This window comes from Stomoxys calcitrans, chromosome 3 (genome assembly GCF_963082655.1).
Source record: "Stomoxys calcitrans chromosome 3, idStoCalc2.1, whole genome shotgun sequence".
Lineage (NCBI taxonomy): Eukaryota > Metazoa > Arthropoda > Insecta > Diptera > Muscidae > Stomoxys > Stomoxys calcitrans.
Genome location: NC_081554.1, coordinates 52,660,973 through 52,675,037, shown reverse-complemented (window position 1 = coordinate 52,675,037; position 14,065 = coordinate 52,660,973). Strand labels below are relative to the sequence as shown.

Below are 14,065 nucleotides of genomic sequence, written 5' to 3'. Positions count from 1 at the left end.
TTTATTATGACTTTCAACAACTTTGCCAAATAAATTTCAAAACGGTTCATAACCTGATATAGCTGTCATATAAACCGATCTGGAATCTTGACTTCTTGAGCCTCTAGGGATCGCAATTATAATCCGATTTGCCTGAAATTTTGTACGACGAATCCTCTCATGACCATAAACATACGTGTTTATTATGGTCTGAATCGGTCTATAGCCTGATACAGCTCCCATATAAATAGATATCTCTATTTTACTTCTTGAGCCCCCAAAGGGCGCAATTCTTATTCCAATTGGCTGAAATTTTACACAGGTCTCCAACATATAATTTAATTGTGTTCCGAACCGGACCTTATCTTGATATCGTTCTAATAGCAGAGCAAATCTTTTCATTTATCCTTTTTTTGCCTAAGCAGAGATGCCGGGAAAAGAACTCGACAAATGCGATCCATGGTGGAGGGTATATAAGATTCGGCCCTGCCGAACATAGCACGCTTTTACTTGTTATGTTCTCAAAGGGAAATCCAGAAGAAAGAACAGCCATAAAAATTATTGCAGCATCTTGTGGTCTAAAGTTGTTCTTCTAGATGAGAGATAATTGCAAACAAGTTTGAAAAAAATTCCAAATATTTCTATTCCAAACATGTTTGTTAGGAATTTACCATTAAAACCTTTCAAAACATTTGCACAAACAAATACTCAATGGACCAATTTTATGGTTGCCCTGGATGTGTTTGTTTTCTTTAGGTGTTTTGATGGTTTTCTTTCTTCATTTCCAATCAAATTCAAATCAACTACTCAATCTTTTAAAATTTTGCATTTAAGGTAATGATGGCTATCTGAGATCTTTAGGATTACTATGTTGATTTGAAATGTTTAGAAAATCCATATGCTCAAATTTTTCTATATTCTCCATATTCTAGTGGTTCTAGTCATTGCCTACATAGTAGCCAAATTTCAGCGGTAGCAGGGAAATCTTTTGTCTGTCTCTATGATTGCGGTGGCACACAGTGCTGCAACCACATTTCATTTTGTTTTTTATTTATGGCGCCTGTTAGAAACAACATGGGAGCGAGCGCGTGGACAGACGAACATCTTGTGTTTTTCGGAGGTTTTTTTTAATTAATCCGTTTGTTTGTCATTTTTTTCTTGGACTATGATTTTCGTGTTCCTTGTTTTTCCACCGTTTTTTTTTGAGAAGATTTTAATTGGGTGATACAATCTTTTGGCTACAAGTTTGTTTACAAGCCTCTGGTCTTTGTCTGTGGTACATGATATTGTATCGAAATAGAATTATGAAATATTATGTGGGAGCAATAAACTTTAACATTATCCCTTAGGGGTGGTTATGGGGATAATAAATTTCAAAGATATGGTATCAGAAAGTTTCGAAAGAAGAGACAACAAGGAAACCCGGCTTCGCTTTTATGAACTTAAGTCAAGAGGTCGGTCAACCTGTAAGAAATATAAACTGATGTAAATCATACCAGGCAAGGGACTCATACAATCTATTGTCAAAATTTCGCTACAAGACCTTAACTCGGAAAATTGGTGTATTGGTCTATATGGCCAAGCTTGATCATTGTCGATACGTATGTCAAAGGGTTAAATGGTCTTATTTCGGTCCATAAGAAAACTAAGAACTTAACAAGTAAAAGCGTGCTAAGTTCGGCCGGGCCGAATCTTATATACCCTCCACCATGGATCGCATTTGTCGAGATTTGCTCTGCTATTAGAGCGATATCAAGATATGGTCCGGTTTGGATCACAATTAAATTATATGTTGAAGACCTCTGCACAATGTCAGCCAATTCGAAAATGAATTGCGCTCTTTGGGGGCTCAAGAAGTAAAATAGAGAGATGGATTTATTGGGTTGCCCAAAAAGTAATTGCGGATTTTTAAAAGAAAGTAAATGCATTTTTAATAAAACTTAGAATTAACTTTAATCAAATATACTTTTTTTACACTTTTTTTCTAAAGCAAGCTAAAAGTAACAGCTGATATCTGACAGAAGAAAGAATGCAATTACAGAGTCACAAGCTGTGAAAAAATTTGTCAACGCCGACTATATGAAAAATCCGCAATTACTTTTTGGGCAACCCAATATATGGGAGCTGTATCAGGCTATAGACCGATTAAGACTATAATAAACTCGTATGTTGATGGTCATGAGAGGATCCGTCGTACAAAATTTCATGCAAATCGTATAATAATGCGACCTCCAGAGGCTCAAGAAGTCAAGATCCGAGATCGGTTTATATGGCAGCAATATCAGGTTATGAACTAATTTAAACCTGATTTGGTACAGTTGTTGAAAGTTATAATAAAATACCTCTTGCAAAATTTCATCCAAATCGGATAAGAATTGCGCCCTCTAGAAGCTCAAGAAATCAAGTCCCCAGATCTGTTTATATGACAGCTATATCAGGTTATGGCCCGATTTTATCCATACTTGGCACAGTTGTTGGATTTGCAAAATTTCATTCCAATCGGATAAGAATTGCGCCCTCTAGAGGCTCAAGAAGTTAAGATCCCAGATCGGTTCATATGGCAGCTATATCAGGCTATGAACCGTTTTGAACCTTATTTGACACAGTTGTTGAAAGTAAGAATAAAATACGTTATGCAAAATTTCAGCCAAATCGGATAGAAATTGAGCCCTCTAGAAGCTCAAGAAGTCAAGTCCCCAGATCTGTTTATATGGCAGCTCTATCAGGTTATGGGCCGATTTGAGCCATACTTGGCACAGTTGTTGGATATCATAACAAAATACTTCGTGCAAAAATTCATTCCAATCGGATAAGAATTTTGCACTCTAGAGGCTCAAGAAGTCAAGACCCAAGATCGGTTTATGTGGCAGCTATATCAGGTTATTGACCGATTTGAATCATGCTTACCACAGTTGTTGGAAGTCATAGCGAAAAACGTCGTGCAAAATTTCATTCCAATCGGACAGGAATTGCGCCTTCTAGAGGCTGAAGAAGTAAAGACCCAAAATCGGTTTATATGGCAGCTATATCAAAACATGGACCGATATGGCCCATTTACAATCCCAACTGACCTACACTAATAAGAAGTATTTGTTCAAAATTCCAAGCGGTTAGCCTTACTCCTTCGAAAGTTAGCGTGCTTTCGACAGACAAACGGACGGATGGACGGAAGGACAGACAGACGGACATGGCTAGATCGACATAAAATGTCACGACGGATGGACGGACGGACATACAGACGTACATAGCTAGATGGACATAAAATGTCACGACGGATGGACGGACGGACAGACAGACGGACATGGCTAGATCGACATAAAATGTCACGACGATCAAGAATATATATACTTTATGGGGTCTCAGACGAATATTTCGAGTAGTTACAAACAGAATGACGAAATTAGTATACCCCCAACCTACTCAAACTCCATTCCTAGTGAAAGGTCCAAATATGTAAATAAAACGGCCAAGCCGACCCTAACTTACATAACGTACTTTTTTTGTTACTAGCTGGACCGGGCCCGCTCCGCTGCGCCTTCTTCTACTTTATATGGAACAAAATTTTCCTTGGAATATTTATTTTCGACAATTAAGGAGCTTTTAGTGAAATACCATTCTACGAAAATAATATATCGCTTGACAAACAGTTTAACAATATAAGTGACTTTATCTGAATCCCATATGACTTCTATTGATCAACGAATTTAAGTTTGGATGTAAGGTGTACTCCATTCTTAAAATACTTTATTTCAGCCCGATATTCTCATGATGTCCGATTTAGGGGTGTTTTCGGGGGTGAGACGGTCCCCCAGTATCAGCATCGTGCTCTTCTCTCAATTACCTTTTATTTAAACCCCATATTGCCATTGGGTTTGAGGGGGAGTTTACGGAATGAGGCGTCCCCCAAACACTTGGTCGAAAAATGGGTTATCAAATTGGTTTTCTAATCTCAAATACCTTTCATTTGAGCCACATATTGGGAAGGTCGAAAAATTGTTACCCTTTGGGGGGTGTTTTGGGGATGGGGTGATACCTTAAATACATGGTCCTACATTTGAATGTCAAATTAGTATTCTACTCCCAAATGCCTTTATTTGAGCCCCATATTGCGATGGTCGCCTCCTAATACTGGCAACGTTTGTGAGGTAAAATGCCATGTAAAACTTCTCTCCAAAGAGGTGTCGCACTGCGGCACACCGTTCGGACTCGGCTATAAAAAGGAGGCCCCTTCTCATTGGGCTTAAACTTGAATCGGACTGCACTCATTGATAGGTGAGAAGTTTGCCCTGTTCCTTAGTGGAATGTTCATGGATAAAATTTGCATTTTGCCTTGCGATGGTCAGTAAAAAATTGCTCTTTGTGTGGTATTTTGGGAAAGGGGTAGACCCCCAGAAACTTGGTCCCGGAAGTGGGTATCAATTCTTGTTCTACTCCCCCAATTCCTTTCATTTTAGCCCCACATTGCCATGGTCAGTAAATATGCCCGATTTAGCGGTGTTCTGGGCAGTGGGGTGGTCCCCCAACCACTAAGCCCTGATAATAAAGGGTGATTTTTTTGAGGTTAGGATTTTCATGCATTAGTATTTGACAGATCACGTGGGATTTCAGACATGGTGTCAAAGAGAAAGATGCTCAGTATGCTTTGACATTTCATCATGAATAGACTTACTAACGAGCAACGCTTGCAAATCATTGAATTTTATTACCAAAATCAGTGTTCGGTTCCTCTAGTGCCGCCAAAGTGGCCTTACAATGGTGGAGATTTGTCTGTAGAAACCGGATAATAGTCAGGATTCAGAACTTCCACCACTGTTGTGTTAGCATCGTCTTTTGATTCCACCAGGAGTTCATCCTCACTAGATTCGCCGGGTTTTTATTAGGCCAATCACTATGCCAAATTTCCGCAAAATATAAATGCGCCAGTTATAGGCTTAAGACCCTAAATCGCCAGATTGGTCTATATGGCAGCTATGTCGAAATACTGTTCGATTTGACCCATTTAAGAACTTAACCTGTGAATAGAATAAATACGAGACTGTGCAAAATTTCAACTCAATATCGAAATTTTTAAAGACTGTAGCGTGATTTCAACTGACGAACACACGGACATCGTCAAATGGTCTAAGAATTTTACAACCATCCAAATTATATATACTTTGTAGGGTCGGAAATGAATATTTCCATGTGCTACAAACGGAATGACTAAATAAATATACTCCCTATCCCATGGTGGGGGATATAAAAACATCTTAAAATTTAACATTTCAATTAGACCCCCTAGCTCTATTACTACTAGACACTGGTCATCCAAAACATTCTGCATCACTGTGACTCTACGTTTACGGTTTAAGTCATTTTACACCTCATTAAGCCGTAATGACTATGACCAATGTTGTAGTCTGCAGAACAACATAACCTCACTAAGACATCAATTATACTCGTATTCTGTATCATCAGTGACTCTGCAACCAAGGTTGAAGTTAGCAAGACTTTTTATGTTTCAGCTGGTGGGAGAAACCACAATTGAATCACAATGACCAGATTTTTTAGAGCTATATACAACTTTTGGTTCTGTTTTAGGACAACATAGTATTCTTCTCTTTGAGGGAGTTTTAATTCATGTATACCCCCCTTAAGTCTACACTCAAAAAGCGCAGTGACAAAGTTGCTGCCGTAAACTCTTACGTATAGTGGAGGTCATTAAAATGATTAACATCTCTTTTTGACCTCGTTAATAAAACTACAGCTCATATAAATTGAATAAACATCTCTTGACTAGTGCTGTTTCAAATACAATATAAGAATTATTCTTTTCTTTTGTTTCTTAACATTTCCGCCATAAATTATTTCAAGATTTATATGAGCGCATGTTTAAATGTTTGTTTAGAAAAAGAACCCATAAAACTTCAAATAAATAGAACAGAGAACTATAAAGTCGTATATATTGCCTTGTAAAATGATTTCGAAAACAATTTCAATGTTGTTCAATAAATTTCAAATGCTTTGAAAGATAAAAAAAAAATCTCATAAATAGGAGGTAGTACGTCAAGGGTAAAAATTCCAAGGTGTAGAATTTAGAAGAGTAAGAGTTTAGTCAATTAATCTTAGTGTAGGTAGGAATAGGTATATGCTAGTGACAGTCTTAAATGTTTAGTCCATTGTGACACCACAGTTAGCGGTAGAACAAATCGTGTTGTGAAATGGAATCCACGAAACATTGAGTTGATAGCCAGCTCGGTTTATCCGCACTGTAAAACGGAGCTCGCTGCCAAACCAGCATCCATATTGTTCTGTTAGTCATATGAACAGGTGAGTTGTCTTTAATCATCCCTAGTTACACACGGAACACACATTTAGCAATTAGCCATCAATCCTTGCCCGGCAGGGATTAAGGCGACTGTTGGAATGTAATTGAGCCGGAACTACATTGGTTTGCCCGGAAAGGCTTAGTTTTCCAGATGCCATGGGCGGCGGATGGTCTCCAGTTATAGCATTCACTCAGTACACCCTTTCGTCTCCTTATCCTCATATGCGAGTATGCTATTTAGACCCACCGATGCATACAATGCTTAATACATACGCACCCTTTTCATGACAATCCAACCTGATGCCCCTGAGCTGAGTGTTTGTCTATTCACGTGACAATGATTTGGTTGGCTGCTGTAATAACACCCTAGTAGATATTGCTTAGACATCATATGATGTTGTCTTCGCATAGAAAGGAATTTTGTCTCCTGGTGGAAGTGATTCACATGAGAACTGAAAAGACAGTCTGTCGCATATCTAGCTGGTCTGTAGCTTTTTTCATTGAGTGTCGCTCAGCTAGCGACTCCACAGTAGCGCCGCATAGTTCACCACTGACAGGCGATTAGTCTTATATGTGATCAACAAGGCTTTCTTCTTCTTCAGGTGCTACCGGAAAGTAAGTTGAGGTCCTTGGGATAGTTAGTGGGGCCGCATAGTTAGTCTTATATGTGGTCAACAAGGTCAACAACATGTCCGCCTATGACGCTGAACGCCTGGGTTCGAATCCCGACGAGACCATCAGAAAAAAAATTTCAGCGGTGGGTTTCCCCTCCTAATGTTGGCAACATTTGTGATGTACTATGCCATGTAAAACTTCTCTCCAAAGAGGTGTCCCACTGCGGCACGCCGTTCGGACTCGGCTATAAAAGGGAGGCCCCTTATCATTGAGCTTAACCGTGAATCGGACTGCACTCATTGATGTGTGAGAAGTTTGCCCCTGTTCCTTAGTGGAAGGTTCATGGGCAAGATTTGCATTTGCAACAAGGCTTCCTTCTTCTCCAGTACTCCAAGTGCTACCGGAAACTGAGTTGAGGTCCTTGTTGGTCCATAGTTGGTGGTCGGATTAGGCTTTTATTTTCATACCCTCCACCATAGGATAGGGGTAGACTAACATCGTCATTCCGTTTGTAACATATTGGTCTAAGACTCCTTAAAGTATATATAGTCTTGATCACCATGACATTTCGATGACACATCGATCTAGCCATGCCCGTCCGTCCGTACGTCTGTCCATCCTTCTGTCGAAAGTACGCAAACTTTCAAAGAAGTGAAATTTTGCACAAATACTTCTCATAAGTGTAGGTCGGTTGAGATTGTAAATGGGCCAAATCGGTCCATATTTTGATATAGCTGCCATATAAACCGATCTTGGGTCTTGACTTCTTGAGGCTCTTGGGCGCGTAATTCTTATCCGATATGTCTGGAATTTTGTACTACGACGTTTTCTACAACATTCAACATATGTGCCAAATTGGGTTCGAATCTGCGCAAGATCTGATTATCTCCCATATAAACCGATCTCCCGTATATACTTCGTGAGCATCTAGAGGCCGCATTTCTTATCCGATTTTGATGAAATGTTGTACTATGATGTCTTCTATGAGATTCAACATATGTGTCAAGTATGGTCCAAATCACTTCAAAACCTGATATAGCTCCCATATAAATCGATCTCCGGATTATACTTTTTGAGCCTCTACAGGCCGCAATTCTAATCCGATAGGCTGAAATTTTGAACTTCAAAGTTTTCTATGACATTCAACATATGTGCCAAGTATGGTTTGAAGCGGGCCAAAACCTGATATAGCTCCCACTCAAATCAATCTCCCGTTTATATTTTTGAGCATCTCGCGAGAGCAATCCGATTGACATATATGCCAAGTACATCGGACAAAAATTGTGGCTTTTAGGGGCTCAAGATGTCAAATCGGGAGATCGGTTTATATGAGAGCTATACCAGGTTATAGACCGATTTGAACAGTTGTTAGAAGTCGTAAAAGAACACCGCATGCAAAATTCCAGCCAAATCCGACAAAAATTGTGCCTTACAGGGGCTCAAGAAGTCTTGTTGGAAATTCGGTTCATATGGAAGCTATATCTAAATCTGACCATTTGCAATCCACAATGACCTACATCAATGGCAGCGGGTTGTACCCACCGGAATGATCCGATGAAATCCTTCATCGGCACGTGCTGCCTACTCAGTGTACGTGTTCGTCCCTTTTTCGTCATGGCAGAGGCACATCACGGAGTGCCTTCTCCGTACGATTCTGATCCGCGCCGGGCTTGAAAAGAACCCCGGACCCTGTTTTCTTCAGTTTACCAGAACCGCCTCCACCATCGATCGGTGTCGGTGAGTTGTAATCGGTGTATGAAGTGGGTACATTTCCGATCTTGCTCTGGCTTTACATCACTACGGGACTATAGTCATACTGAATATATTGCAAGGTGCTGTGTGCGAACATAGACGGCAGTGGGTCACAACCGTCGTCGTCTTCGCCTTCTGCGTCCTAGTCGTGGGACTATGTGACCCCCCGACCTCACCCGTGCGGCATTATACGCAACAGCAGCATCCCAGCCCCAATATTGCCAAGTCAATGCCAGGAAGTGTATCATTTTTGCAGCTGAATTACAACGTTCTCCGTGGGAAGATCGACGAGACAAAGCTGACCAACACCTGCAGCCTGTACAGTTGTACAATGTGCTACGTAAGGATCGTTCAAGGAATGGAGGTGGGTGATTGGCCTTCGTGATACACCATTCCGTGCAGTATAGACCCATCTCGCCTACGCCTGACGCTAGTGACCCCTACTTGGAGTGCATGGGGAAGTAGTCAAATCCGGTACGACCCCGACATAGGAGGGTTACCATCTAGCCATAATCGTCCGGTTCTAGGGGACTTTAATGAGCATCACATTTCATGGCATTCTTCCCTAGATAACGATTAACGTGGCATAGCGTCCATGTTTTGCACGGTGAATGAGAATACCCCCTACTATGATTACGAGGAGGTGTAGCAGCTCGCCATACATTTTCAATGCATTCCCTGATCTCCTAAGTGACGTATCCTAGCAAGCCGTCATCTCTTTGGGGTCAGACCTTCTCTCCATAATTCTCACCACCGACCGACCACCCGACTTCATAACCTCTGAGCGCCGGACGTTAATAAATCAGTAGAAGGCCGATTGAGCTGGCTTCAGAGAGTACACCAATCGCCGCTTCAGTTAACTGGTAACCCCCCTCAAATATGCTAGTTGCCGAGAGGAAATCCCAAGACATCATTAACGCAGCAGCCGCTCGCTTAATACCAGCCGGTCGAATACCTCAAGTGCGGCCCAAGTTCCCACTTGGAGCAATGTAACTTAGGCACCGGTTTAGGCAAGATGTGGTCTACTGTTAAGTCAATTTCGAATCCCGGTAGACGCGATGACAGGACCTCAGTAACTTTTGGCAACGTGACTGATCCGAAGAGATGCGCCAGGTTGTTCATCCATCAATTTATTGTGCATCCGGAAAGTGACAGGGCAAGGAGGAGCGCCATTCGCCGTATTTGTGGTCTCCGAGCCGATGGGCAGCCATCACAATTCACCGTGGGCGAAGTTAAAAATGTCATTCGTGCCGCCAAGTTATTCAAGGCGCTGGTCCCCGACGGAATCTCTACATTAATGTTGAAGAATCTGGATTTACCTTGAGTATAATACCTTACTACTGTTCTCAACCTGTCTTTGAACACTCCTATAGTTCTCGATGTCCGAGTGATCCCCTACTGAAGCCAGGAAAAGAACCGAGTTTGGGGAGTTGTACCGACCTATCTCCCTTCTCTCACCAGTAGCAAAGACGCTTGAAACATTACTCCTCCCGAGCCTTGTAAGAGAATATGGATTTCGAAGACTGCATAGCACAACAACTGTTTGGCATGCCATCACCGCACTTCAATCAGCTTCATGCCATGTGATAGGACGGTCCTCGTGGCACTGCACCTCGAAGTCATTCGACACTGCCAGCCATGCCAAACTATTTGAAGACATCGCCAACATGTCCCTCCAGCCAAGGCTGAAACGCTGGGTCACGAATTATCTGTGTAGTCGCCAGTCATTTGTGGAATTTAGGGATAAGAAGTCGAAGCACCTTAGAGTGAAATAAGGAGTTCCCCAAGGTGGGGTTATATCTCCGAAAATGTTCAACCTCTATCTAGCCTCGATTCCACCTCCTCCAGACGTCATAGAGCTCGTATCATATGCGGACGATTGTACGATCATGGCAACAGGCCCTCCACCCTTTGCTGACATCTGCGATAGGTTGAACGTCTACCTCAACGAACTTGCAACATATTTCGCAGCATGAAATTTAAAGATATCTGCCATCAAATCTTCAGCCACACTATTCACTACAAATACGCGTGGGATGAATCCCAAGCTGACTGTGATGGTCGATGGAGAAATGATTCCAACCATCAAGTGTCCCAAAATACTTGGCGTCACATTTGATTACACATTCTCCCACATGTCGCAGCAATTTGCGTAATGTCAAATGTAGAAACAAGGTCCTCAAGTCCCTTGCCGGCACCACTTCGGGGTGCTAACAAAGAAACCTTGTTGACCACGTACAAAGCAATTGGCCGGTCTGTGGTAAGTTATGCAGCGCCAGTGTGGTTTCGTCATCTCTGTGACACGCAGTGGAATAATATTCAGATCTGTCCATCAGGAAACAAAGATCCTACCAGTGCGAAGACATAACTACATGCTGTCTAAGCAATACCTTTTGGCCTGTTATCGCAGAGGCCATGCAAATCATCACCTTGTGGATAGGTATCCACGGCCCAGAAGCCTTAAGGTAAATCTACATGATTTAGAGCGAGAGGTTCAGCACTACAAGGGAAAACCTCTAGATCAAGCGGCTTATAAAACGGGTCTAGTAGTCCTTGTCTAGTATGGGTAGTAGTCCTTGGAGACCGACCATCTTCAGTCGCACCTGAAGAAATTGACCATCACCGGCAAACCAGAGTAGTTCTGGCTCAATTACTTTTCGGCAGATGCAGCCGCCTCCACTCCTACAGAGCAAGGATTGATGCCGACGTGCAAGATGTATGTCCCGATTGTGACCAGGGACCACACGATACACGTCACCTGTTTAACTGACTCAGGCCAGGATCCCTCTGGATGCACCACATCTTAGTCGCAGAGTTCCTGGATCTGGACACTCAACAGAATCAAGCAGACGAAAGATAGAACACAACAAACTGCAACAACAACAACAACAACAACCTACATCAATTGCAAGTATATGTTCGACCGCTATCGTGATGTCGACAGACGGACGGAAGGATATGGCTAGATCAATTCAGAATATCGAGACGATCAAGAAAATATATATACTTAATGGGGTCTTAGATCAATATTTCGAGGTGTTACAAACGGAATGACTAGATTAGTATACCTCCATCCTATGGTGGTAGGTATAAAAATCTGATGTTTATATTGGGGACAAAATAATTCGGGTACCGTCTAACTTCCATAAACCTCTCCAATAGCTTATGTAGGCCCATTGGGAGGCCCATTTAGAGTGTAACGAAGCACACCGAAGCAGTTTGTCTTCAATAAAACGACCATCAAGGATAGCCCCCCTTTGCTATTCGATGCTATTTCCTATAAATAATTTTTACCAAAGATTTCCGTCATGATCAAAGCATTTATTTTGATTCGTATTATGGTTGAATCCGCAGCAATTTTGTTAAATCTTTTCTTTCTCTTTGCATTTTCTAATTTTACCTCTTTAATCTTTCTCCCATTTCAGTCTCATTCTTTGGCGATGGTTACATATCTATGCCACTGCAGGAGGCAAAAATGTCTACAAATATTCGCGTTAAATTTCGCACGCACCAGGAAAATGCATTTCTCTTTATGGCTGCCGGTCGGACGGACTATTGTCTTATGCGTTTGGAAGCAGCAGCCATTAGTTTTACCTATAAAATTGAACGAAATGTTGTGCAGGTGAGTGAGTGTAAGGCAGAAGACAAATGGTTGGCAAGATTACAAGCTAAGAAAGGTTGCTGCCAAGCATGAGTGCAGTCATTGATATGTGGCTTGCTGGGGAAACATAAAAATTCCAAACTGCTTAAATTACTTAAAATATGTTTTTCTAGCACTATGAGGATTTTAAAATTGGACTTGCTTTTATGATGCTCATTTTTTCTACTTTTTCAGCTGCGGTCCCCCAAAAAACAGAAGCTCAACGATCTGGAATGGCATGATGTTGCTGTGCAACGCTATGAGAACAACATCACCTTACAAGTTGATGGCCATATCATAAGAAAGACTTTGCCCGCCGAAATGGGGGCTCTTAATGTGCATTTTGGCACCTCCTTAGGTGGCCCTGGAGAATATTCGCCGGATTTTTTAAATGACTTGGCTAGCTTTAGAGGTTGTATATCAGATGTAAGCATTCGATTACACTAACAGCCATTTTTTTTCTTTGATTTTAATTGGATTTTTTCCATTGCATTTGAAGGTGTTCTACAACAATATCAATATCATAAAAAGAGCCAAGGAAGGCACCGGTCATACAGACAGCAAACAGGTGTCATGGACCTGCAGCACGGAATTCGAAGGAACCACTAGAGATAGCATAAGTTTTCTTAATACAGACTCATATGCTTTGATGTCCAAGGAATCGCATGTGGCGGGAGAAACGTAAGTGATAGAGGAATCTAAAAAAATTAAAAAAAAAATCGGAAAGTGGAATAAAGACAATTTGAAGGATGAAACTTGAACAGAAACTTGAAAATTAGTTACCAAAAATTAAAAAAAAAACTGCTTGAATATTTTTTAAAAATTTTTCCTTATAGGCGTTCTAAGCCCAATTTTGTCTTAAAAAAACTTTAAAATTTTTGCTAATTTTTATACCCACCACCAAAGGATGGGGGTATATTCATTTTGTCATTCGGTTTGCAACACATCGAAATATCCATTTCCGACCCTATATAGTATATATATTCTTGATCAGCGTAAAAATCTAAGACGATCTAGACATGTCCGTCCGTCTGTCTGTTGAAATCACGCTACAGCCTTAAAAATAGAGATATTGAGCTGAAACTTTGCACAGATTCATTTTTTGTTCATAAGCAGGCTAAGTTCGAAGATGGGCTATATCGGACTATATCTTGATATAGCCCCCATATAGACCGATCGGCCGATTTAGGGTCTTAGGCCCATAAAAGCCACATTTATTATCCGATTTTGCTGAAATTTGGGACAGTGAGTTGTCTTAAGCCCTTCGACATCCTCCGTCAATTTGGCTCAGATCGGTTCAGATTTAGATATAGCTGCCATATAGACCGATCTCTCGATTTAAGGTCTTAGGCTCATAAAAGCCACATTTATTATCCGATTTTGCTGAAATTTGGGACAATGAGTTGTCTTAGGCCCTTCGACATCCTCCGTTAATATGGCTCAGATCGGTTCAGATTTGGATATAGCTGCCATATAGACCGATCTTCAAATTTAGGGTCTCAGGCCCATAAAAACCACATTTATTATCCGATTTTGCTATAATTTGAGACAGTGAGTTGTGTTAGGCCCTACAACGTCCTTCTTCAATTTGGCTCAGATCGGTTTACATTTGGATATAGCTGCCATATAGACCGATCCTCCGATTTAGGGTTATAGGCCCATAAAAGCCACATTTATTATCCGATTTTGCTGAAATTTGAGACATTGCGTTGTCTTAGGCCCTCCGACTTCCTCCGTGAATTTGGCTCAGATCGGTTCAGATTTGGATATAG

At 41.2% G+C, this 14,065-nt stretch overlaps 1 protein-coding gene across 1 annotated transcript in view; it reads left to right on the top strand.

Moving 5' to 3' along the window:
- Window positions 1-14,065, top strand: part of LOC106082460 (chondroitin sulfate proteoglycan 4) — a 67,213-nt gene that overhangs the window by 28,332 nt on the left and 24,816 nt on the right. Inside the window, exons 2-4 of the mRNA XM_059365164.1 lie at window positions 12,079-12,275; window positions 12,489-12,719; window positions 12,793-12,974. Of these exons, the coding sequence (XP_059221147.1) occupies window positions 12,079-12,275; window positions 12,489-12,719; window positions 12,793-12,974 (610 nt within the window). The remainder of the gene's footprint in view (window positions 1-12,078; window positions 12,276-12,488; window positions 12,720-12,792; window positions 12,975-14,065) is intronic.